At 36.5% G+C, this 27,600-nt stretch overlaps 1 protein-coding gene across 11 annotated transcripts in view; it reads left to right on the top strand.

Annotated features, from left to right (window-relative positions):
• The window catches only part of DOCK7 (dedicator of cytokinesis 7), a 186,164-nt gene that overhangs the window by 94,668 nt on the left and 63,896 nt on the right, over positions 1–27,600 (top strand). For 4 of the 11 annotated variants that reach the window (XM_036352874.1, XM_036352873.1, XM_036352872.1 and 1 more), the window contains 10 exons: positions 484–585; positions 8,380–8,466; positions 11,618–11,849; positions 14,061–14,225; positions 17,697–17,866; positions 22,404–22,496; positions 23,676–23,765; positions 24,691–24,786; positions 26,833–26,973; positions 27,065–27,178. In XM_036352874.1, the coding sequence (XP_036208767.1) occupies positions 484–585; positions 8,380–8,466; positions 11,618–11,849; positions 14,061–14,225; positions 17,697–17,866; positions 22,404–22,496; positions 23,676–23,765; positions 24,691–24,786; positions 26,833–26,973; positions 27,065–27,178 (1,290 nt within the window). Of the gene's footprint in view, positions 1–483; positions 586–8,379; positions 8,473–11,617; positions 11,850–14,060; positions 14,226–17,696; positions 17,867–22,403; positions 22,497–23,675; positions 23,766–24,690; positions 24,787–26,832; positions 26,974–27,064; positions 27,179–27,600 lie in introns of all 11 variants that reach the window. The other 7 variants (XM_036352876.1, XM_036352875.1, XM_036352878.1 and 4 more) reach the window with 3 other exon arrangements.

The following is a 27,600-nucleotide window of genomic DNA, read 5'->3' as shown; positions in this document are numbered from 1 at the left end:
ATTCATGCCTCCACCCAATAGAGAAAAGTCAACATTTGATTTATGTTTTGTCTTTTGCAGTTTGTGACATGAATTTTGCTAAATGTAAGAAAATAAATTCATGTTCATACTTGAAAATTTTCTTTTCAACAGTCATATCTAATCAAATCTTTTTTTTCTTATATTGACACTGCTATCCCAGTTTAATATTGATACACTCTGTGGCCTTTTTTTACTACCAGTTTTCCTTTGGCTAAAAGGACCTTGTATAGATTTAAAAATTGTATAGTTAGTACTAATAATATCTCACTGATCATTCTTAATAAATTATTGTCAGGGAAACTTTGGGGAAATTATGAAAGCTCATAATTACATAATTAAATCCCTTTGGTGTTTGGGGATGTGAGACAAATGTGGCTCGTATTCAGTTCTTTAAAACAGATTTTCCAAGCAATTACTTTTAAAAACAATTTAAATGAATATTGTTTCCTTTTTATTTTAAAGTGGATACCAATGCTTCAGAATGGACGATTAAAGACTGGGCAGTTTTGCCTACCGGTCTCACTGGAAAAACCACCACAGGCTTATTCTGTACTGTCTCCTGAGGTCAGTATCTCTCACATTGAAATTCTTCAGATTGAACGAAATGGGTTTTCATTACAAAGGTGTTTTTCTCAAACAAGACCTTGTGATTCTGTTTATAAGTATGTTGATAATGAAGTAATAATATTATTTTCCTCTTATAATTAAAATTATAGAATACTAAGAAGCTTTCATACTATTTTAAAAAATGTAAGTTTATTCATTTTAAAATAATAATACATGAAAATAAACTCAAAGAAAAGATACATTTGGAAAATTTTTATATTGTAACGAGAAGTTTCTTTAAATAAATAAGTCTTTCTTTTAGTAGATAATATTTAACTACAAGGCTAGAGGGAGAACAGATTTAAAATACTTTTTAAAGAAATTTTTTATAATTACTGATCATTGATCATATATGTGAAAATAAAGTGGCTATAAATATGCTATAAATATAGTGCTTTATTTTAAGAGACATTAGCAGCTTTGATGATTATATGTGACTTGAAAGAAACAAAAACATTGGAAAAATCTCACTCAAGAATCAGTAGCCACTGTTCAAAAACCAAAGTGCCCTTTGAGAGAACTACTACATGATGATTACCAATCCACTTAATGTGTTGGCCATCAATATAAACATTAATCTGAAATAATGTATTGTGAATGTTGTCCTGGTGGAATTTTTTCCAGAATAGAACTCAGAAAGTATTCACAAATAAATTAGTATTGTTTTTATTTCTTAATACAGAAGAAGAAACAATATAATGCTACTGCTTTGACTTCATTTCTCACTATTATCTCACTCTGCTCTAGCCATGTAGCACAGTCACCTTAGCTGTTCTTCAAACATGAAAAGAGCATTTTATCCCAGGCCCTTTGCACTTCTGTCTGCTGGCAATGCTTTATCATAAGGCCTGCTTCTCCGTTTCATTCAGGTAGCCACTTAAATGCCACCTCTTCAGAGAGGTTGTCTGTGATCATAGTTAAGCGCCCAGCCTGTTTTGTCTTCCGGACAGAAAGTACAGTGTCAGTCACCAGTGACTGACATAGCGCTTAACGTGTTAAATGAATGAATAAAGATAGTATAAATTAAAAATATGACTCTCCCCCTCCTTCCCTAATCTGTCATTTAGTTTTTCATGAACACATTTTTTTAGTAAATAAGTTAGTCGTCTGCCAGGGGTAGCATTGTATTTCAAAAGGAAGTATTTTGAAAGAAAATAGGATTTTATGGAAATTATGTTTTTGATTTTCCATGTTTTGCAAATGCAAGGTCAGCTTTCTAAAAGCAAAGTTGGTGGTTTCTTTTAGCTATGTTGTGTATGCTCATATATAAAAAATATGGTGATGATTTGGATTTGACTATAGACATATAGTATGGCTGATTGATACTGAGATAAACCACCTGATTAAAAATGCTTACACTTTTGTATATTTTAATTACTATATTAAAATAACAGTATATATTCTTCGCTTTTATTTAAAAAATAGTAAATATTACTGGTTTTAGTGCTTAATTTAAAATATGTGAAGATAAGTATTTCAACATTGAACTTTTATAGGTCATGGCTTAACGCAATTTTTCGTTTACTTTCCTGGCTGAGGTTGAGCTTTGTTTGAAGGTCAGAGACCTTCTGATACGTGCTAACTTCAGTAGTTCTTTGGGCCTTAGAATATGAGGCTTGCCATATATGTATGCTTAGATACTGGTAAACTATCTATAACCAATGAACTATTGTTTTATGATATTTGACCATTTCTAGTGATCAGTGAATCATTTTCTTTTTAAAACTGGGTAGAAAGGAAGGTAAACCTTTATGTGGCTTTGCTTTGCCTCATCTTCTTGATAACTATTTTCCCCTTAAGTTTTCATGTTCCTTTCACTCTGAACCTATAAGTACTCTTCCTAGGCAGGACCACTGGCTGCAGTTCATGTGAACGGTACTCCCAAAGTGTATAACTTGTACAAAAATCAAGATGTTCTTGACACCTACTGTTAGTTGATGAATCCTAAATCTGCATCTCTGCTCATCCGTATTTTGCCAGTTATTTTCTTTACCGGGATATTCCACAGATACCTCAAGCATAAAATGCCTAACATTAGATTTTTTCTTGTTAAATAATCTTTGGAACCTTAGGGTGAGAGAAAAACCTTGGCCACCAATGTACCTCAACAGACTGATGGTACTTTGGTGACTTTACCTCACTTCAGTGTCATCAGCTTTTCAGGATCAGTGTTTATTGGGCTCCAGGAAGCAGATTCATACTTACAAAATTCGTGAAGATAGATGTAGAGACCATCATGGCAGTCTGTCAACAGATTTTTTTTTCTCTGTAGGATTATGGCATTCAGCACTCATCATAGTCACTTGGACCTTAAAATAGTTTTGTTTGATTGTTTTTGCCTGATATATGTCACAATGAAAAAATATACATACCCTTTATCTCATTAATTATACTTCTAAATATTTATTCTACAGATATATTTGTATAAGTATGCAAATATCCTCATATAGCATATTTCTAAACTTCACAGTGGTTAAATCTATATATGGATACTTACATTTTTCAATTTATTGTTATTTTATTTAATAATATAATAAACAATGATGCATCCACCATGCAATCCAAGAACTAGAACATTGACAATAACTTGCATCATTTATTTGTTCCTCCCCATCCCATACTCTTTTTCCCCTCTATAAAAAACTAGCTTTCTTTTTTAAAAATTGTGGTAAATATACATAACATAAAATTTACCATTTTAAAGTGTGTAGTTCTGTGGCATTAAGTATGTTCACATTATTTTGAAAACTGGCCTCATAAAAACAACTTTGTGTGTGACTAAAGAATACATTTTTTAATTTGCTTATGTTATGAATTTAACAAAAATTTATTATTTGTATGTAATCCTCTGGGACTTGCTTTTTCTTTTTCTTTCTGTTTTTAAATATATTTTATTGATGTCAGAGAGGAAGGGGGAGAGAGAGAGAGAGATAGAAACATCAATGATGAGAGAGAATCATTGATTGGCTGCCTCCTGCACACTTTACACTAGGGATGAACCTGCAATCCTGTTATGTGCCCTGACCTGGAATCGAACCGTGACCTTCTGGTTCATAGGTCGACGCTCAACCTCTGAGCCATGCCAATCAGTCTGGAACTTGCTTTTTCCATTCAGCATTATATTACCAAGATTTAGTATTTCTTTTGATTAAAATAAAATATTCCTCTGGCCTTTTGTTGTCCTTAAAATTTAGTCCAGATTTTTTTCCCATGACCTTCAAATCTCTGAATGATCTGAGGGCGTGTCCACCTCTCCAGCATTGTCTTTTACCGTAACTGCAGCCTGTCTTTGTACTTAGACTTTCTTCCAAAATTTTTCCTGCCTCCAAGTCTTTGAATCATCTTACTTCTCTTCCTGTTCTTCACATGGCTGGATTCTTATCATTTTCTGAATTGTATATAAACCAGCACCTCCTCAGAAAGGTCTCTCTTCACTTCATGAACTTTCGACCCTTTCCTCCTCTACATTGCTGATATACTCTATCATATTATTCCAATTTTATTTTCTTAATATTTATCACAATCTGAAATTATTTACTTACTTGTTTTTCTCTATTCCTGCCAGCTGTCTGAGAGTAGACCTTATGTTTACCATGAAACCCCAAAACCTAGAAAAATAGGTAGAGACTTTAGTAAATATTTGTTGTTTGAATTAAATAGAAAAAAATACGAAATTATTGGTATTAGCAAAAAATAAAACATGGAAATTACCTGGATATCGACCAAGAGTTTAATGTTTAATTAAATTTTTGTACATCCATACAATGAATGGTATAATTGTAAGAGGAATGATATAGATTTTAATATCCCAATAGGATATTTAGAATAAAACATAAAAACAGCTTGAAACGGTTTGGCTCAGTGACTTGGAGCTTCGGCCTGTAGACTGAAGGGTCCCGGGTTCGGTTCCAGTCTGGGGCATGTACCTTGGTTGCAGGCACATCCCCAGTAGGGGGTGTGCAGGAGGCAGCTGATCGATGTTTCTCTCTCATCTATATTTCTAACTCTCTATCCCTCTCCCCTCCTCTCTGTAAAAAAATCAATTAAATATATATTTTTAAAAAACAAACAATATAGCGACGACCAAACTTAGTATGTAGGTATACATCAGTAATTGTGTGGGAAATAGTTTGGAAAATATATATCAAATTTAGCAAAGTTAGTTATTGAAGCGCTGTGCAATTGTGAGCATTTTTGTTATTTAAACCTCATATACTTTGAAAGACAGTGTGGCGTAATTACCAGGGTTTTACTCTTGGCTCCACCACTTCCAGTTGTGTGTTCTTGGGCAAGTGTCTTAATTTCTCTGTTATGGACTGAATTGTGGTCCCCACTCCCAGCTCATATTTTGAAGCCCTAACCCCCACATGTGATAGTATTTGGAGATTTGCTTTTTGAGAGGAATTGAGTTTACATGAGGTCATGAGGGTGGGGCCTCATGATAGAATTAGTTATAAAGAGACACCAGAGAGCTTGCTCTCTCTTGAGGACACAGTGAGATGGTGGCCATCTGCAAGCTAGGAGGAGTTTCTCACCAGATACTGATCGTGTTGGTGCCTGGATCTTGGACTTGAGGTCTTCAGACTGTGAGAAAATAAATTTCTGTTGTTTAAGCCACCCAGCATATGGTGTTTTATAATAGCAGTCTGATCTAAGGCACTACACTCTCTGTGTCTGAATTTTCTCATCTATAAATTAAGAGAATAATTAATGCTTATAATAAAGAGTTGTGTTGATGATTGTATGATTTAATGGCATGCAGAGCATTTAGAATGGTGCCAAACACATAAAAAGTATTAAAGTAATATTTGCTACTATTACACCATTCCTTTTACCGCACTGCTTGTTAGAATTTTTTAAGACGACAATTATTACGTTAGCAAGCATCAAAATCACCTCGAGAGTTTGTTGTAACACCAGTTGTTGAACCTTACTCCCTCCACGCCCACTCAACCCAGTTTCTGATGCAGTAGATCTGGAAGGGATGTTAATTATTTACATTTCAAACAAGTGCCCAGACCATGTTTGTGTTACTGGTCCTTACTTCAAGCTTTGAGAACCGCTATTTTTAAAGAAGTATGTTTTCACACTTTATTTGTGTGTCTCTTTTTTTTTTTTGGTAACTGAAAACAGTATTTTGGGCTGATAGAGCCAGTACTGATTTTTGCTTTGAGACATTTAAATTCACTTTTTCTTTTTTTCCAGAAATATTTCTAAATCTATATTACTTGCCTCAATAGAGACATTGCATGTATACCTATTCATGTTGAATTATTTAACAGTGAATTAACTTTATTTCAGCGGTTCTCAACCTGTGGGTCATGACCCCTTTGGCGGTTGAACGACCCTTTCACAGGGGTCGCCTAAGACCAGGCTGCATATCAGATTTTACATTACGATTCATAACAGTAGCAACATTACAGTTATGAAGTAGCAATGAAAATAATTTTATGATTGGGTCACAACATGAGGAACTGTATTTGAGGGCCAGAAGGTTGAGAACCATGCTTTATTTGATTTTCTTTTCTGCACATAAAAATATGAAACCATGGAAAAGAAACCCTTTTATTTATTATTTATTTATTTATTTATTTATTTATTTATTTATTTATTTATTTATTGCTGAGTGTATAATTTTGTCATGACTTTCACAGATATTTATCATTGCTTATTGTAGTTTTTTTTTTTTTTTTTTTTTTAATGATGGCTGCTTTAAAATTCTGTCACATCTGTCCAACATTGATATCATCTTAGTGTTGGTATCGGTTGTCTTTTTCGCATTTAAGTTGAGATTTGCCGGGTTCTTGGTATGATGGATGATTTTTTATTATATCACTAGAGGCTGGTGCATGAGAATTCATGCACTGGAGGGGGGGGTGTCCCTCGGCCCGCCCTCCCCCTCTCACAGTCCAGGAGCCCTCGGGGGCAGGAGGTGTGATGCCCCATCACACCTCTGCTGCTGCCACTGCTGGCAGTGCAAGCCTCAGCCAGCCCTGGTTACCTGAGCCTCGGGCGGCCCTGGGCGGCTGGGCAGCCACCATCCAAGGCTTGCCTGCGCCTTGGGCCAGCCTTGGGCCAGCCCTGGGCGGCTGGGGGGCTGAGGGGACTGGGGGTCTCCGGAGGCAGGCGCGCAGAGTGGCCGGGCCTGCCCCCAGGTGTGCGCCTGCCACCCCTGAGTGGCTGAGGGGACTGGGTGCCACTATTCTTGTGGCTGTGGGTGCCGCTATCTTTGTGACAGTGTGAGGGTCAATTAGCATATTCCCTCTTTATTAGAATGGATGAACATTTTAGGTCACGACTCTAGATCTTATTTATGCCTTGTGTTTTAACAGTGGGGGTAGGGCTGTTACTAGGTAAAGGTCCATATTCCTCATGTAACAATGTGTTGAGGTGAGGGAGGGCTTGTATTTCAGGCTTCCCACTAGGCTGTGCTAACAGCTCCCTGGCTATGGGAGTGGGGGCACCTTACAGCCAGCTGAGGATAGAGACCCAGGCTCCCCACTCAGCCTGTGGAGGTGCCATGGGACTGCAATTTGTTTTTGCCAAAGTAGGGCAAGTATTGGCTTTGACTAAAGAGAGCAGACTTTCTTAGAGCTCTTTTATGTCTGCTCCTTTTGACGTTTCTGGCTCGATAGCTTCTCTAGCACCTAGTCCAGGATATATCAGGCAAAAATAAAACCCAGGAAACACTGCCTTATAGTTCCTCCCCTCCTGAGGTTCCTTGCCTGTCTGCATTCCTCTATCCATGCTTCTATTTTTTGGCAGTACTTAGCAGGAGGAATAGAAACAACAGATGTACTCTCTTTAAAAACTAGATTTTATTATATCACTAGAGGCCTGGTGCACGAATTTTGTGCACCGGGGGCAGAGGAGGTGTCCCTCAGCCCGGCCTGCATCCTCTCCAATCTGGGAACCCTCTGGGGATGTCCAACTGCCGGTTTTAAAGTATTTTAAACCGGCAGTCAGACATCCCTCTCACAATCTGGGACTGCTGGCTCCTAACCGCTCACCTGCCTGCCAGCCTGATCACCCCCTAACTGCTCCCCTGCCAGCCTGATTGATGCATAACTGCTCCCCTACTGGCCTGATGGCCCCCAACTGCCCTCCCCTGCTGGCTTGATCTCGCCCCCCACTGCCCTCCCCTGCCGGTCATCTTGTGGCAGCCATTTTGTGATGATGTGAGTGCGTCCCGTGAGGGCGGGAGGACCACCTAGGCTTTTATTAGTATAGATTTTAATTAATTTCTAGCAAAAAAAAAAAAAAGTTTTCTCATCCGTAAAACAGAATTTCTTGGTTTATGAATATTTTAAAGCCCACTTAAAACATAAGAGGAGTGTTTAAAATAAAGAAAATAGAATATTATAAACCATTAAGATGATATTGTGGATATGAAAAGAGATTCACAATGTAATATGTGAAAAACAGGTTGTAAAATATCTGTGATAGCACCTATGTAAGGGAATGTATAGAACTATTTTCCTAGAGGATGATTTGGAATTATATAAAGGGATATGTCTTTGGGAAGATGCAATTTTGAATGTATATTTTCTGTTTTTGACTCTTTGAGCCTCTTCATCTAGAAAACATTGATTTTGTAATAAGAATTAAGCATACATTTTACATTCATTTACAGTGCATAAAAATATATTTCACAGATTTTTTTTCTCATCAAGATACTGTAATTTTAAAATTTGTTTTCAGAGTTTATGATCAACTTAAGTATCTGTGATTATTGTATTTTATATTTTATAGGTTCCTCTCCCTGGCATGAAATGGGTAGATAACCACAAAGGTGTTTTTAATGTTGAAGTTGTTGCTGTTTCATCTATCCATACACAAGTGAGTGTTAGTAATTTTTATGATCAAATTTCACTTGAATGAATTGAACATATTGTCTAGTACTTAAATCAGTTTTGTTGCCTGCTGTTAGACTCAGGAATATAAGTCAGTTAAAAATGTATAGATTTAGAAATTTCTTTTTATCAACAAAATGTTAATGTCAACCAAAGCAAATATTTTACTTTTCAAAATATTATTGACTTCATTTTGAACAATTAATTTTTGTCCCTAGGTTTTTGGTACATAGCAGTACTTTAAAGTTCAAAAAGCATCATCCAACATACTTTATTTCTCACAGACTCAGATATTTCAAATGGAAAGAGTTCTTAGGGATCATTTACTCCACATTCTTTACTGTATTTCTTGAATATGCCTTCTCCTTAAAGCCTGTACATTTACTATTTCTCTAGCTGGAATGCTTTTCCTCCTGACATTCATTTGACCTCTCTTCATTAAGGTTTCTGCTTACGCCAGAGAGGACTTTTCTGGTGACTCTTAAACAGCAGCCCCATTATTCTGTGTCATTCTTACCTTGCACTTACTACTGCCTTTTGCTCTCATGCACTCAGGCACTTTTGCTTCCTCTCACACTTTCTGTGTGTCCGTGTGTGTTTGCATGTACATATGTATACATACATAACATGCTTTTGTTTATTGGTTCTTTTTCCCATTAGACTGTAAACTTCATGAGGTCAGGGATGTTGTTACCTGTCAGGGAAAGAGACTTTCCTTTAAGGACCTTAAAATAGGGGAAATGTAAAAATAATTACAATACAATAAAATTAGTACTATGTTAGACATATGAACTAAATCAAGTACAGAGGAGTTGTCTGTTTTGCTGGGAACTGAGGTGTTTCGCTGATAAGTAGGCATTTACCATACAGAGAGAAGGTGAGCAACTCAGAAGATAAAAAGTGCAAAGAGACAGTAATCTGTTTAAGGATGGGCAAACAATGTAAAGTGTATGAGAAATTGTGATAGGTGAAGATGGAAGACCAGGATGGTAACAGATTATGAAGGAACTTGAATGCTTTAGAGTTTAGAGTCCAGGTAGATGGTGATTTCTGACCTAAATGTAGGAAACATGAGAGAAGTAAATTTGGGAGCACATTAAGGGGGAGCAGTTTGGAGCTATACGTAATGAGTTTATTTTTTAGCTTGTTTAGTTTGACATGACTATGCAATTCAGATAACAATGTCCTATAGGCAGTTGTAATTTGTTTGCTATTCAGGATTAGAGGTAATAGAGTAAATACATAGTGGGTATAGATGGAGCTGAGAGCAATAAATTAGTAATGGGCACAGATAGTTTACTAACACATCTATCCCTATAATTGAGCTCTAAAACAATAAGACAGACTCACTGGGAAACATATCCTGAATTAGTATCAATATATTTCTTAATTAGTAGTATTTGAAGTGGCTACTTTACAATAATAAGTGAAAATACAGAGTGGGACAAAAGTAGGTTTACATTTGTAAATATACAAAACACAGTTTATTATTATTTACTAGAGGCCCGGAACACAAAAATTTGTGCACTTGGGGGGGAGGAGGGTCCCTCAGCCCGGCCTGTGCCCTCTCACAGTCTGGGACCCCTCAGGGGATGACCACCTGCTGGCTTAGGCCTGCTCCCCCAGGGGATTGGGCCTAAGATGGCAATCAGACATCCCTCTGGCAGCCCGGCAGCCCTCAGGGGATGTCCACTTGCCAGCGGGGAGCAGGCCTAAACTGCAGTTGGACATCCTTAGCGCTGCTGAGGAGGCAGGAGAGGCTTCCACCACCACTGCTGTACTGGCAGCCATCAGCCTGACTTGTGGCTGAACAGAGCTCCTCCCATGTGAGAGCGCCCTGACCACCAGGGGGCAGCTCCTCCATTGAGCGTCTAACCCCTGGTGGTCAGTGTGTGTCATAGTGACCAGTCATTCCCAGTCTTTCTGCTGTTAGGGTCAGTTTGCATATTACCCTTTTACTATATAGGATAGAGGCCTGTTCCATGGGTGGGGGCCAGCTGGTTTGCCCTGAAGGGTGTCCCGGATCAGGGTGGGTGTCCCGTTTGGGTGCCTGGCCAGCCTGGATGAGGGGATGATGGCTGTTTGCAGCTGGTTGCACCCCCTTCAGGGTGGTGGTCCCCACTGGGGTGCCTGGCCAGTCTGGGTGAGGGGATGATAGCTGTTTGCAGCTAGTCACACACCCTTCAGGGTGGGGGTCCCCACTGGGGTGCCTGGCCAGTCTGGGTGAGGGGCTGAGGGCCATTTTCAGGCTGGCAGGTGACTGAAGCTCCCAACCTCTCCTTTTTTTCTTTCTTTTTTTTTTATTCTGGGGTTTATTTACCTTCTATGGCTGTCACTGGAACTGAGAGCCGGCTTTAGCTCTGAAGCCCGGCTCCAGCTCTGAGACCTCGGCTGCTGAATGCAGGTATCTGGGGTGTTTGGCTTCTATAATTGAAACACTGTTTCAGCTCCAGCTCTGACGGCTGAAAGCAGGTTTTTGGGGTTTGTTTAGCTTCTATAATTGCAACAATGTTTCTTAGAGTGCAAGCTCAGAGCCCAGCAGCAGCAGGCGGGGAACCTTGGCTTCCTCCTTCACTGGAGCAAGCAAGCCTCCTGTTTGCTTCAGCTGCCTGGCTGCGGGCCGCCATTTTGGTTGGCAGTTAATTTGCATATCTTGCTGATTAGCCAATGGGAAGGGTAGCGAAGTTATGGTTAATTACCATGTTTGTCTATTATTAGATAGGATTGTTTTTTTTAAATATATTTTTTATTTCAGAAAGGGAGGGAGAGGGAGAGAGATAGAAACATCAATAATGAGAGAGAATCATTGATCGGCTTCTTCCTGCACGCCCCCTACTGGGGATAAAGGCAGCAACCTGGGCATTAGCCCTGACGGGGAATCCACCTGTGACCTCCTGGTTCATAGGTCGACGTTCAACTGGCCGGGCTATTATTATTTTTTATTTAACAACTATAGACCTATTTACTAATATGCCCCACCCTATAGATTTAGTGTTTAATTGGAAACAATGCTTATATATACTGGTATGTACTTTTTTGTATTATCAGTTAATATGAGACATTTTATTAGTGTTTTATAGTTTGGAGAATTTATAGAGCTATACTTGCTTAGTGCTTTTGTTCGTTCTTTGTTTTAGGATCCTTATCTTGACAAGTTTTTTGCTCTGGTCAATGCTCTGGATGAACACATGTTCCCTGTTCGAATTGGAGATATGCGAATCATGGAAAATAACTTAGAAAATGAATTGAAGAGCAGTATTTCAGCATTGAATTCATCTCAGTTGGAACCAGTGGTCCGATTTCTTCATCTTCTGCTTGATAAACTGATACTTTTAGTTGTTAGACCTCCAGTCATTGCTGGCCAAATAGGTAATTTACTTTTGTTTGGGGAATCATAGAATTTATAATTTGGTATTTTTTTAACTTTTGCAAAATAGAACCATGATTCCTGTTTGTTATTTATAAGGATGCATTTGATTGGGGGGGGGGGGGCGGGTGAGGGTTGTTATTTACTTGTCTCAAATGCCAAAAATGATAACTTACTTTTGTTTTTTATAAAATATGCCATATAGACTTCTACTCAAATTATGGAAACAAATTAATTTATTCACCAAGTATTTTTTTTAAAATTCTTTATTAGTTAAGGTATTACAAATGTGTCCTCATCCCCCCGATGAACCCTCGTCCTCTACCCCCCCAACCCCCCCAACCCCCCCACTCATGCTCTCATCCCCCTGTTGCCCATGTCCATTGGTTTGGCTTATATGCATGCATACAAGTCCTTTGGTTGATCTCTTCCCCTTATCCCCGCCCTCCCCTACATTCCTTCTGGGGATTGATAGTCTGATCGCTGTTTCTCTGTCTTTGGATCTGTCCCTGTTCATCCGTCTATGTTGTTCTCTATAATCCACAAATGAGTGAGATCATGTGGTATTTATCTTTCTCTGACTGGCTTATTTCACTTAACATAATGCTCTCCAGTTCCATCCATGCTGTTGCAAAAGGCAAGAGTTCCTTCTTTTTTACCGCAGCATAGTATTCCATTGTATAGATATACCACAGTTTTCTAATCCACTCATCTGCTGATGGGCACTTAGGCTGTTTCCAGATCTTCGCTATGGTAAATTGTGCTGCTATGAACATAGGGGTGCATATATCCTTTCTGATTGGTGTTTCTGTTTTCTTGGGATGTATTCCTAGAAGTGGGATCACTGGGTCAAATGGGAGTTCCATTTTTAACTTTTTGAGGAAACTCCATACTGTCTTCCATAATGGCTGCACCAGTCTGCATTCCCACCAGCAGTACACAAGTGTTCCTTTTTCTCCACATCCTCTCCAGCACTTGTCGTTTGTTAATTTGTTGATGATAGCCATTCTGACAGGTGTGAGTTGATGCCTCATTGTTGTTTTGATTTGCATTTCTCGGATAATTAGTGACTTTGAGCATGTTTTCATATGTCTCTTGGCTTTCTGAATGTCCTCTTTTGAAAAGTGTCTGTTTAGGTCCTTTGCCCATTTTTGATTGGATTGTTTATCTTCCTTTTGTTAAGTTGTATGAGTTCCCTATAAATTTTGGAGATTAGTCCCTTATCAGATATAACATTGGCAAATATGTTTTCCCACACAGTGGACTTTCTCGTTGTTTTGTTTTGCTGTGCAGAAGCTTTTTATTTTGATGTAGTCCCATTTGTTTATTTTCTCTTTAGTTTCCAATGCCCTAGGAGCTGTATCAGTGAAGAAATTGCTTCGGCATATGTCTGAGATTTTGTTGCCTTTGGATTCCTCTAGTATTTTTATGGTTTCCTGTCTTACATTTAAGTCCTTTATCCATTTTGAGTTTATTTTTGTGTATGGTGTAAGTTGGTGGTCTAGTTTCATTATTTTGCATGTATCTGTCCAATTTTCCCAACACCATTTATTGAAGAGTCTTGTCTTACTATCTTAAGTTGATATTTTTAATAATCTACTTTCATTGTTAATATTTTTATATTTTTAAAACAAAAGTCACATGCTCATTGTGTGCTATATAGGTTAGTGTGGTGAAGGCTTGGGAGGGGCAGGTGCAAAATGGAGGGGGTCAGTGGGGAATAAAAAACAAAGGGACATCTGTAATACTTTCAGCAATAAAGATAAATTAAAAATAAAAATAATGAAATAATAAAATAAATGAATAAAATGAGAATTTACTTCTCCAAGATAGATTTTTTTTCCTATGTGCTTTGTATTGTTTACAAAATTTAGGTATCTGTGGGATGATCTTTTGTTTTTGACTAAACCCATACAATATTCATGTTAAATTAGTAAAATTAGTTTTTTTCATTTTGTTTAGAAAAGTAATTTTGATTTATCTAATACAAGATAATCTTTAACATCAACATCAAATTGTTTAATCACTGTGTTGTGTACCTGTTATTGTATGTCAACTGTAATTGAAAAATAAATTTTAAAAATCAATATCTTTATACAATTATTATGTATAATCACTATACTTAATGCATGTAGAGAGGACAAAACCTTGATCTCTTTGGAAGTTATAGTCTAAAAAAGTTAATGCAAAAATATTTTCCTCCTTCTTAAAAGTTAATCTAGGTCAAGCATCTTTTGAAGCGATGTCATCAATTATAAATCGGCTTCACAAAAATCTGGAAGGAAATCATGACCAGCATGGCAGGAACAATCTTCTTGCATCATATATCTATTATGTTTTTCGCTTACCAAATACTTCCCCTAATTCACCATCACCAGGTATTTTATTCTTTTTACTATGAACAGCAAACATTTATTGAATGCCTACTGAGTGGCATGGACTATATTCAGTGCTGGAGGTAAAATAAATGTTACATTTTAAAGCACCATTATTTACACAGCTTCCTTTAATTAGATCTTGGTTGAATTAATTCTTGGAAATGAACCCTGCAAATAACTTCTTGTCTCTGGAAGCATTTTATTTCCTGTTAAGATTAAGAGAATGTTGTATTTGTCATTGCAGACCTATTGGACTTTAAAGAAGAAATAACCCTGATAAACGTTTGAAACCTCTATAATATAAAAGATTATTTTCTAGAAAAGTTCTGATTTCTCCATTATTAATAAAACTAGAGGACTGGTGCATGAAATTCGTGCACTGGGGAGGGGGGTATCCCTCAGCCCAGCCTGCACCCTCTCCAATCTGGGACTGCTGGCTCCCAACCGCTCGCCTGCTTGCCTGCCTGATTGCCCCTAACCACTTCTGCCTGCCAGCCCGATTACCCCCTAACCACTCCCCTACCAGCCTGATTGATGCTTAACTACTCCCCTGCCAGTCCGATCTCCCCAACTGCCCTCCCCTGCTGGCCCGGTCGCCCCCAACTGCCCTTCCCTGCCGGCTCGGTCGCTCCCAACTGCCCTCCCCTGCCGGCCCAGTCCCCCCCAACTGCCCTCCCCTGCCAGCCCGGTCGCCCCCAACTGCCCTCCCCTGCCTGCCCAGTTGCCTCAAAGTGCCCTCCCCTGCCGGCCCAGTCCCCCCCAACTGCCCTCCCTTGCCGGCCCGGTCACCCCTAACTGCCCTCCCCTGCTGGCCATCTTGTGGCTGTGGGCACCACCATCTTTGAGGGCAGGCAGTCAATTAGCATATTCCCTCCTTATTGGCTGTGGGTGCCGCCATCTTTGCAATGGCGTGAAGGTCAATTAGCATATTCCCTCTTTATTAGATAGGATAAGATAGCTTTCAGAATACTAGAGCCCAAAGTAGCTATTTGTTTTTTATGATAGTGGTGTTGGAGGTGGTGGATGTATCTTAGTTTGAATAACTCATTAGATGTTCAGTTAGTTAATGAATATATCATGCATATCTTTCAACTTGCTCATATATTTGTCTGTGTGAGTCATCATTCATCACTAGTGATAATGGTAAGTGCCCTTTCCAACAATTGACAAGGTTAACATTAATGGTGAAAATTAATTATGGCATTTATTATGAAAACTAAGCATAACAGTATATGAGTTTTAGCTCATTGTTTTTCTTAATTGCAAAAATAGTAGTAATTAATTCATATCACATATGTTTCATAATTTCTTCTCTTGGTTTTTAAAATTATAGTATTTGAGGCTCTGAATGTGGAGGTGATTATGGACTACATATAATACTCCTCCATTTACTCTTTCATTCAGTACACTGTTAGAATACCACAGATTATGCAAAACATTTTTTATATGCTGATGTGAAAGACATAATTAGTTGACAGGTATTTGTCATTTGCAAATATTACATTCAGAAAGATTTCTTTAAATAAGAAAAATGGAGATAAATTGTGGATGCAATCACTGGGTATATTTATGTTTATAGAACATGGTTGAATAATGGTGTCAGGCTTGATTTTAGATGAAAAGGTTTCCATTGTTTTTTTTTATATAAGGTGGGCTTTTAGAAAAGCTTTCTTTAGATTTTTTTACATGTATATGGCACAAAGGTGCCCTTTTGTTATAGTTCAGATTTTCACTGATGAAGATAGAGAAGTAAAGCACAATCTCTTTCAAGAGATGTTGACAGTAAATTGACTGTCCCTCTATTGACTGTATCAAGGGGCATAGCAAGGAAGGATAGAGGAAAAAGAAGAGACACAAGCTGAAGCATTTTGGATGTTAGATATACTTACATTGTGTGTACTAGGTGTATAGGTTACTAATGTGGATTTTGTAATCAAAGAAAACACGATAATTTCAAGAGAAACATCAAAAGTGCCTTATTCAAAGTACTGTCCATTGCTAGCTACACATTTCCCCCATCTTTCGGGTAATTTGTGGATACCGTCCCAATAGAACTTTTCTTGTTTTGAGGCAAACCATTCAGAGACCCAATTTTCCACTTCTTTGTACATTTTGAAGTGCTGCTCAGAAAGTGCGTGTGCCATTGATCAAAACAAGTGGTAATCTGAAGGAGCGAGGTCTGGTGAATACAGCGGGTGGGTTAATACTTCCCAGGCAAGATCTTTTAATGTGTCTTTAACTGGCTTTGAAGTGTGTGATGGTGCATCATCATGAAGCAAAATTACTTAGCCATGTCTTCTGGCCCATTCTGGTCGTTTCGTGTTCAAAGCGTGGTTCAAATTGATTATTTGTTGTCGGTAGCGATCAGTATTAATGGTTTCACCTGATTTTAGAAGCTCATAATACACCACACCTTCCCAATCCCACCAAACACAGAGCATTGTCTTCTTTCTGAAGCGATTTGGCCTTGCAGTCGATGTTGATGGTTGACCTGGATCAACCCATGATTTTGTGCATTTGGGATTCTCAAAATAAATACACTTTTCATCGCCAGTCACAATTCGATGGAAAAAAGACTTTCTTTCGTGCCGTTGAAGCAACATTTTATTGATGACTTTTCGGTTTTCCATTTGTCTTTCGTTCAGTTGATGCGGCACCCATTTTCCTTCCTTTAAAATCTTTCCCATTGCTTGTAAATGATCGGAAATTGTTTGCCGAGCAACGTTTAATCTTTCTGCAAGTTGTTTTTGAGTTTGACACGTATCTTCCTCCAGTAATGCTTGTAATTGTTGGTCTTCAAACTTTTTGGTTGACCTGGACGTTCTTTGTCTTTCACATTGAAATCATCACTTTTAAAGCAGTCAAACCAGCGTTCACAAGTATTTTGAGATGGAGCATGTTCACCATAAGCTTCCCGAAGTATACAATAACTTTTTCTTCAAAATAATGAATTAAAACTTCCTACAAATGCTCTTTTTTTGGCACAAAATTTGACATTTTTAAGCGTAAAAATATTTATGATGTTAACACCTTCAGAAAATTTGACATATGAAGTTTTGAAGCTTGCTGTCAATACAACAAAATAGCATACATATCAAATCGCATATGTATCAACATATGTGTAACTCCATCTAGTGAAAAAATCCGCATTATTAACCGGTACACCTAGTGTCTCGGTAATGTATGTGACTGTTTTTCTATTATACATGTACTCTATAATCATAGAAACATTGAAGAGAATTGTTTTTATAATTCATACGGTATTGCCAACTGCTGTGAAATAAGAATATCTTTGTGTATTTATTATTAAGTCTTTAGTCTTTTTCTTTCTTATTTATAGTATTTTTCATTCAGAAACAAAAGCAATTCATGGTCTTAGTGAAATTCTGTAAAGTGACAGAGATTAAGTTCATGTCCTTTCTTGACTAATTTCCTTTGTATAATTATGTGCTGTTTTATATTCAACTCTAGGTCCTGGGGGTTTAGGAGGATCAGTGCATTATGCCACAATGGCTAGATCTGCTGTGAGACCTGCAAGCCTGAATTTAAATCGTTCTCGGAGCCTTAGTAATAGTAACCCAGATATACCTGGGACTCCCACGTCACCAGATGATGAAGTACGGTCAATCATCGGCAGTAAGGTAAACTGAAGATAACCGCCTATAAGTTGGATTTTCAGTTCATGAACAAATGAGAAATGTCCAAATGTTTTAATTTATTTTGAATTTTTAAGTGTATTTGAGTTAGAAATTGTACATTTCCATTTTGTCAGTAAACACTAAGTGTTTCATGTTTCTATTAAATATGCTTGCTATTGCAAACTGGTTTGTGCATTCTGCTAAAAAAAAAATCTGCCAAATTCTAAAATTTGTCCAGGATGACTAGTTATATATTACTCACTTTTATCTGTCTTTCATCATGTGAAAAATGATTTTTACGTAGAATCAAAACAGATCTATGTGACTGCTGGGTAATAGGGCTATATCATCAGTGATACAAAATGTAAGTCCTTCTCCAAAAAAAATCTAGATTGGTAATTGAGCTACATTTCTTATGAAAAACTCTATGTAAGATGCACAAGGATTAGAATTATATGATTTATTTAATGATGGTTAATGATTACATCAGATAATAAGGGAGATGCCAGCTAATCTAAGATCTAGCTATATTTTATTTATTTATAATCTTTATTACCCAAAGAAATATACTTAAGGAACAAATAGTTAATTCCCTTTTTATATTTAAAGTACAAAAATATTTCAGAGTTTAAGCAAGCTGGACAAACAACAGTAAAGCCAAGAAATCACGTCATGTTGTGTTTTGACCAAACCATTGCAAATGTAAATACATTTCCTATTGTAAAAGAGGAAGATATTATGGTTATGGAATCATAGCCAACTTTTCTTTGGCATTTCAGTTTGGTAATAATGATATGAGGAAGAATTACTAAACATGTACTAGGGTCTGTATTTAACAGTCTGAACTACAATAGAATATATTTTTTTAAGATTTGGGTTTGTTTGTTAGGTGAAATACTTGAACATTGATAAAAAAACATCAGAATTACTTATAGCTATTCATATAGTTACAGAAATGTTACATTTTCAGAAGCATTGTTCATTGTAAAATAACTTTTTAAAAAAAATACATTTTTATTGATATCAGAGAGGAAGGGAGCAGGAGAGAGAGATAGAAATATCAATGATAAGTGAGAATCATTGATTGGCTGCCCCCTGCATGCCCCTTACTAGGTATCGAGCCTGCAACCTGGGCATGTGCTGTTGACCAGAATCAAACCTGGGGCCCGTGAGTCCACAGGCCAACGCTCTATCCATTCAGCCAAACCGGCTAGGGCATAAAATAACTTTTAAACAATTTTTAAGTAATTTTCACAGATCAGAAATACATTTTGTAGCCTTACCTCACATACATTTCCATGTTTAGGAAAAATACTCAAGTTCTTTATCCTTGTCTTTATTTTTTATTATATCTCGTAATAGAGAGAGTACTTAGCATTATTTACATACTTATAAAATACAATTCTTTAGTAGAATGAATTTGATTTGTGAATTATAAGAAATTCTGTTAATCTATAGAAACCATTTTCTTTAAGGCTATACTTTTAAAATGTCTCAGTTTCTGTAAGATTTGCATTATGCGTCATTTAGCATGATTCTAGAGTTTTCTTTTATATGATGTATGTGATAACTTACAACATCCACGATTTACATATATTGGAATGATTAGTTGCCTTTGTTCAAGTAGTTTATAAAATGGGATATAATGACATAAACTTACCTTTGATGATATTAAAATGATAAACATCAACTTTTGAGCAAGCCATCATAAAATGAGAAATTTTTTATGACAACACAGCCTTGTATGAATTGTTATTTAAATACTTTCTATGTTTTCTCTTTGTTGCAAAATTTTTGCTAGCTACCTTTATTTTGGAGTATCCTTTAGTCATAATCCCTTATAATAGTATGTAATTTTATTTTATTGAAAAATTTAAGGAAGCTTGAAGTTTATTTGTAGCTGCTTTTCATTTAGTTTGAGTTTATTGGCCTAGACCAATGGTCGGCAAACTGCGGCTCAACAAACCATGGCTTGCGAGCCACTTGCGGCTCTTTGGCGCCTTGAGTGTGGCTCTTCCACAAAATATAGGCTCTTCCACAAAATACCAACTTCTGCGCATGGGCCATGAAGTTTTGATTGCACTGTACGTGCGCGCCCGCACGTGGTATTTTGTGGAAGAGCCACACACAAGTTGCCAAAGAGCCGCATGTGGCTCGCGAGCCGCGGTTTGCCGACCGCGGGCCTAGACATTTAAGTAACTCTTTTTTTTTTTTAATATATTTTTATTGATTTCAGAGAGGAAGGAAGAGGGAGAGAGGGAGAGATAGAAACATCCACAATGAGAGAGAATCGTGGATCGGCTGCCTCCTGCAAGACCCCCACTGGGGATCGAGCCCACAACCTGGGCATGTGCCCTTGACCGGAATCGAACCCGGGACCTTTCAGTTCGCAGGCCGACGCTCTATCCACTGAGCCAAACCGGCTAGGGCAAAGTAACTCTTCTTTAATGATTTTGTCTTTCACTTTGCCTCCGTCATGGTCATAACCTAGATCTTCTCATTACCAATAACTTTAATCCTCATAATCTTAATTTCATGCATTTTGTTCTTTAACCATTAGTTGCTAGTTTTCTCTTTAGTATCTCAATTCTAACAATTTTTTTATTTCTCTACAATCTCCAATTACTTGATTCAGTGACCTTTATACTGTGTCTTACCACCCTAATGTTATTTCTTCCAATTTAGCCAGCTAAAATATCATAATCATTATAATTATACCCATTATAATCGAACCTCAATTCTCTTATCCTTCTCCACTTCATTTTACTTGCTTAACCAAACCATAAACCATAGTTCAATCCAGTTGACTGCCCTTGCCATGTCACCACCTGTGCCACTGAACAAGACTTGAGAAATACCATGATGACTGGTCTCATTTGAAATTAAAGACCATAAACCTCAGAGAGCCCTAATGTTATCAAGCAGTTATATATATTTCTGTATTTCATTTACCTTCCCATTCTCCCAGAAAAGGTATCATGCCATTTTTTATTACTTTAAGCCTCATAAAACCTCCTCACCAATCCTCCTTCTGACTTTATCTTCTACTTCATTGAGAAAATTGAAGCCATCAGAAGAAAACTTTGGAAAACTTTTATCATTGCATCTACTTGCTGATTACCATCTATTACTACCGAATACTTAATACAGTGCTATAGATGAACTATCCATTTCCCTAAGTGATACTGTCTATACAGAATTGCTTAACATTGTGACTACTCTTTCTTTTCTTTTACCTCTTCTTCCTTTGATGTTTTCTGGTTTGCGTCCATACGCATGTCCTGATATTTGTAGTTCGTTTCTTTTGGTTTGTCTTTATAAATCTTACTCCAACAATCCTCAAAAAATTTGTTATAATTTGTTCCAGTTCTATTAGCAGATTCCCAGGCCCATATTGCTGGATCAAGATTTTTGGGAGTAGGGCCCAGAATCTGAATTTTATAAACCTTCCCAATTAATTTTAATGATCAGTCAGGTTTTTTTAAAAATATATTTATTTTTATTGATTTGAGAGAGGAAGGGAGAGGGAAAGAGAGAGAGAAACATCAGTGACAAGAGAGATTCATTGATTGGCTGCCTCCAGCACACCCCACACTGGGGATGGAGCCCCCAACCCAGGCACGTGCCCTGACCTGGACTCAAACTGTGACCTGGTTCGTAGGTCGACGCTCAACCACTGAGCCGCCGGCCGACTGCTGACCAGTCAGGTTTAAGAAATTGAACTAAAGCCCCAGTTTCCTTCACCTGGATCATAATGACCTCTTTTAGAGACAGATAGACATAATTCACTTCTGGTTGTACACATTAGTAGCATATTAAATTAACTTTAAATTAGTGATAGTAATGATGAAGATATAATTACTATAAATAGCTCCAGAATGTTTTTTTCTTAATATGTATAGTAGCCCATTAGATTTCATTGCAATAAGCACAATAAAACTGAGCACAACCCCAAATTTACCATCATTTTTAGAAAGGAACAGATATTAGGCATTATTTTCTTAAATTTTTACTTAATTTCTCCTGACAGTCCCTGAAAGAAAATAAAAGGCAGGATCAAGTAGAATTATGGAGTATTACTGCACAGAAGTTTTCAGTGATGACATATGGAATGAAATTAAATTCTTTTAGAAAAGAATGAAATGTTTTTTCTCCCATTTTTTTCTTTGATTCCCTAGTTATATTCGGAGTAAATTAACTGTTGCTAATTCATACCATCTTTAAAGAAAATTGAGGGGGGAGGGGTGTGCTGTGGGAACTTTAGTTGTTGGTACTTCAAGGTGTACCAACGCCTTTACAAAAAGAGAAATCACCTTTAAATGGTACAGTTCATGTTCTTGGTGATTCTTTAAAATGTATGTAATAAGATAACTTTGGTGAACTAATAATACTCTATAGGTGCCTAAAATTTTTGGTTGCTTTAACAGTACTAATTTAAAAAATGTTTGCATTGGAAATTCTGGATTTCTTTAAGAATAATTTATAGCATGCCACATGTAATATTTCTTTCCTTTCCAACTGCTTTCTATTATATGCTTAGGGTTTAGATCGCTCCAATTCCTGGGTTAACACTGGTGGTCCAAAAGCTGCCCCATGGGGATCCAACCCCAGTCCAAGTGCAGAATCAACACAGGTGGTGTTTATATCAGAGGTTTCTTTATTGGCTGCTGATGTTTCCCTTTAGAACATTACTTTTTAGTATATACTGTGATTTCAGTGGCTTGCTTTTTTAATTATTAAACAGTGTGTATTTTTGTTTACTTAGCACATTCTTCAACTACTATGCATGAATTCCACCAGTTGCACCAGTATTGTTCTGCTTTCCTATTTCCTGTCTCCTTCTCCCTCCCTCCTTATACACTCTATCATTATATCAGTTCCTGTTGCTTATGCGATTGATGACTTTGATAACAGTTTCTACTTTAGGGGTAGCATATCTTCAGTAGGAATTTAAAAATATTTTATGTGGAAAAACCTGACAGTTTTCCATTTGCTTTTGGTTTAAAGTGTAGCTATTGTATCGTTTCCATTTAGCATTTACTATCTTGTTATTTTTTTCATAATCACTGACTAAAAATACTGGTAATAAAATAGAAATTAAATGTGAACAGTATATGCTCCCCATCCTATAAGATTAAATACCAGAAGCAAAAAACTTTTTCAGTTTGTGCTGTGTTGCAAAGTATGAAATGTATTATAACTTAGTTGAATTAGGTTTTGATGACTTAAATCTAATTGCTTGATAGCTAATACTGCATGATGCCTTCAAATGTACTTCTCATCTGTTTATTGACTTTGTAGGAAAATGTTTTTGTTCTTGTAGAAACAATTTAATTACATTTTAATATTAGAATTGATTTGTATTTCATGTAGTATATGGCAAGCCTGAATACTATTTTTGATAATAGTGAAAAGTGAAAGAAATCATTCTAAACTTTTAATAATTTTTTATTGAATATAAAAGTTTTGGTGGGGTTTTTTTTTGTCTGAGACCAGTTGAGAAGTATGTTTTTACATTTTCTTACTAGATATGTGCATGTGTATAGGTCACACAAATAAAAGTTTCATTCTTTGCAGCACTCTGAATTTATATAATTATTAAAATACTCATCTAAAAATTTTAGAAGCATTTTGATATTCCTAAGGCATTAAAATAACTTAAAATGGTAAAAATGAGATGAGCAATAAAATAGATGGTTGCTGAAACCACAATAAAACACTATTTAAAAAATTCTATGTATTCCTTGAGCTGCAAAGTCATTCCACAGCGGACTTTAATGTTATCTCGTCATCATTCATCTTCACTCCATAGGCTATGGATCGAAGTTGTAATCGTATGTCTTCGCACACAGAGACGTCAAGTTTCTTACAAACATTAACGGGACGCTTACCAACTAAAAAGGTAGATTCATATGAAGACAATCCATATAGGGGGAAAATAATTTCAGCAATTAAATAGATAATGAGATATTGCAGAATTTCCATTGCATTTTAAAACACAGTTGAGCAAGCTCTGCTTGTCTGATGCCTTTTGGGGCCTCCCTTTCCAGTGTAGGCTATTTTACATTATTTTAATGTGTATCTTTGGGATTGGCTGCTTTTGGACTTTAGTGCATTGAAATTTGATCATTCAATCAGAGTGCCAAAAAATGTACCAAATTAATCTGTTTCTGTAACTGCTTCTGTTTTGTGTTTTAAATCTCCAGGAAATGGAAGATGAGTTAGAAAAATTATCACTCTTAGTAAGATATGGTGATTTGCTTCCCTTATGCACAGTTTTGTTAGTCCTTTTTCTTATTAATATACACTACTTTGCAAATGCTTTGTATGCATATCCATTGCAAGGCAGGCATTTCTGCCATTTTTATAAAACGACTTTCAATACCTGAAAACTTGAAAATTAATGTGTTATGTCAAAGTTTAAAATTTTAAAGGTATTTTCTAAATTGTACCAGCAAAGTTCACGAATGTATTTGCATATGTTGAAATATGTATGTAAAGCACAAACAAGATTTTATTTGTAACTTTGAGTTTTTGGTCTAATTTCTGTTTGCAGGTACAATTTAGGAGGCTATTTCCCACCTGTTTTTTAAAAATTACATTTTGCTACAAGATAACATGTAATTTTTCCAGCTATTCAACATGCCACTATCTTACATGTATAAATAGCCGTTTCGTTAATGGGTGTCCTCACTGCATCATTGAATGGTTCACATGCCTTATTTTGCTTATTCTCATTATATCTTCATTTGCAGTTGCATTATTATTTGGTTTGTGTTACTAACAGACTTGACTTTGATAATAACTTTGGATTTACTTCTGGATAGCTTTTTCATGAGGAGCTGGCTTTGCAGTGGGTTGTTTGCAGTGGCAGCGTTCGGGAATCAGCTTTGCAACAGGCCTGGTTCTTTTTTGAGTTAATGGTGAGCAAAATAAACACTTTTTTAAAAAATATTATTTTCCTTAGTGAACACTTTTGTGTTAGCTCATCATACTAGAAATCTTTTTCTGTTGTCTTACGGTTTTACATGTTCCTCCAAGGCAAAATTACATATATTATATCGCTAAATAAACATTGTGAACACTCAGCACAAGTTAGTTGGAATGATAAAGTTCATTTTTTTTTTTTTTAGGGATGGTTACAGAAGCTAGCTACTTTTTAAAAGCACCTGTGATACATTCTTATTATGAATATGCTGCTGTATAATAGCAATATTTTAGATTTCATACCGAACATAGATAGATACTGCTTTTATGGTTAGAAAGCTTTTAGGGAAATGCTAGTTAAAGCCAATTAAAAAAAACCTTTTTGCTTCATTCAATAAATGATATTAAAAACAAAGGAATCAGTAACTTAATATTTATGCACACACATCATTGTTTATTGCTTTTGTGCATATATGTATTATCAGGTGTATACAATGTGGTAGCACTGTCTCCATGGGCTAAATATTACCAAGGCACAGAGAGATTAAGTAACTTTAAGTATACACTGCTTGTAGATAGCAGAGCTGTGTTTCAAACACAGACATTCTGGTGCTAGGGGTCTTTCTCTTCAGCCTCTAGAAAGCTGAAATCATTGGAACTTTTTCTTCCGGAAAAAAAGTATGTAAAAAATAAATAAGAAACAAAGGAAATCACAGCAAAAACAGGTAGAAAAGAAACAAAAGGAGCTGAGTCATAGGGTCATTCTCAGCATTGAATGTTACCTATATTGAGAATAGAAAGCCATTTCTTCTAGGGATTTACTAACCAAATAAGTGAAAAGGGACCATCCATAAATGATAGGTAACTCATTTTTTCCCTAGAAAAATAAACACCAAATTTGTAATTCATGTACTTTTAATATAAGTTCAAAATTATAATTCGATTTATTTTTTGATAGTTGTAAATGTATGTTCAGATTTCTTAAATATAAAATAGTCAAAAGGTTTAGACTTGAATCTGCTATTGACTAAATGTAGAACTTCGCCTTCAATTTCCCTGAATATTTCTTACCATTATCACATGGGGATAAGAATCTATACCCAAAAACATTTTATCAACTTAAATCACTTTGTTAATTTTTACCTAATATTTTATATAGGTAATATATTTAGTCATTCATATTTAATGTACATCCACCATTTGATACTAGGTGCTAGATACCATAGGCACTACAGTGAAGTCCAGGTTTCTAATCTCTCAAAGCTCACAGGGATAAGGTATGGCAAAATTATTGAGTCTTGGAAAGACTTAATTTAAAACAATTTCAGAGTGCTATTTTTTTTTTCTTTTGCATACACACACTTTTTTTCCCCTATTCTCAGCCAGGGTAATTTTATGAAGATGGTCCTGTGATTGGATTGCATTTTTTTAAAAAATATATTTTATTGATTTTTTACAGAGAGGAAGGGAGAGAGATAGAGAGTTAGAAACATCGATCAGCTGCCTCCTGCACATCTCCTACTGGGGATGTGCCTGCAACCCAGGCACATGCCCTTGACCGGAATCAAACCTGGGACCTTTCAGTCCGCAGACCGACGCTCTATCCACTGAGCCAAACCGGTTTTGGCTGGATTGCATTTTTTAATATTTCTTTGGAATATACAAAATATTATAGGGAACTTTTCAAAATATTTAAGGAGCTAAAGGTCTTTCAGCTATGTAATAAATCACATGGTATATTGAAAAAAATAGCCCTACTGTGCAGCGGTTCTCAACCTGTGGGTCGCGACCCCTTTGGCGGTCTAACGACCCTTTCACAGGGGTCGCCTAAGCCCATCCTGCATATCAGATATTTACATTACGATTCATAACAGTAGCAACATTACAGTTATGAAGTAGCAATGAAAATAATTTTATGGTTGGGTCACAACATGAGGAACTGTATTTAAAGGGCCAGAAGGTTGAGAACCACTGGTTTAGAGTCTCTAACTATTAATTGCATCTGTAAGAAATTAAACTAATGACTTATTTATTTTTTTCAGGTGAAAAGCATGGTGCACCATTTATACTTTAATGATAAACTAAATGCAGCAAGGAAATCTCGTTTTCCAGAGCGTTTCATGGATGACATTGCTGCTCTTGTCAGTACAATTGCTAGTGATATAGTTTCACGATTTCAGAAGGTAATGATGACTTTTTTTTTCTTAATCTTTTTCAAGCTCACATTAAACTCTCATACTTTTATTTGTTTTTGCTTTTTATTCTCTTTCTCAGGACGCAGAAATGGTTGAAAGACTCAACACAAGTCTTGCGTTCTTTCTCAATGATCTGTTGTCTGTTATGGACAGAGGATTTGTCTTTAGCCTTATAAAGAACTTCTATAAACAGGTAATTCATAATTAGTAATAATTAGTAGTCAGATAACCTAAATACAGTATTTGCTCTTTGTACAGCCAGAGCTAAGAGACCTTCATATACATGCATATACTAATATTTTTTTAAATAGCATAGTTTTATTAGTAAGGCAAAAGTAAGTTACATTTGTTAATCAGGACACAAGACTGACAAGCTGATATCAGTAAAACTGGCCTTTCCTTGGGTTACACTGGCTCATTCTGGAGCACACCACCAGGTCAGTAGTAACTGCAAAGCAGCCCGAGATTCCATTCAAGAATAATGTTTACACTAAATGAAGAACTAACTGCACCTTTTGTGTCTTCAGTGATTTTTAAAGTAGCTGCATTTTGCTATGTATTCCTCCTAACACAGCTTTGGACATTGTAGAGTTTAGAATGGCAAACAGATGTTTA

This window comes from Myotis myotis, unplaced genomic scaffold, assembly GCF_014108235.1.
Source record: "Myotis myotis isolate mMyoMyo1 unplaced genomic scaffold, mMyoMyo1.p scaffold_m19_p_2, whole genome shotgun sequence".
NCBI classification, from domain to species: Eukaryota; Metazoa; Chordata; class Mammalia; order Chiroptera; family Vespertilionidae; genus Myotis; species Myotis myotis.
Note: the sequence above shows the minus strand (reverse complement) of the source record. Positions and strands in the feature narration are given on the sequence as shown.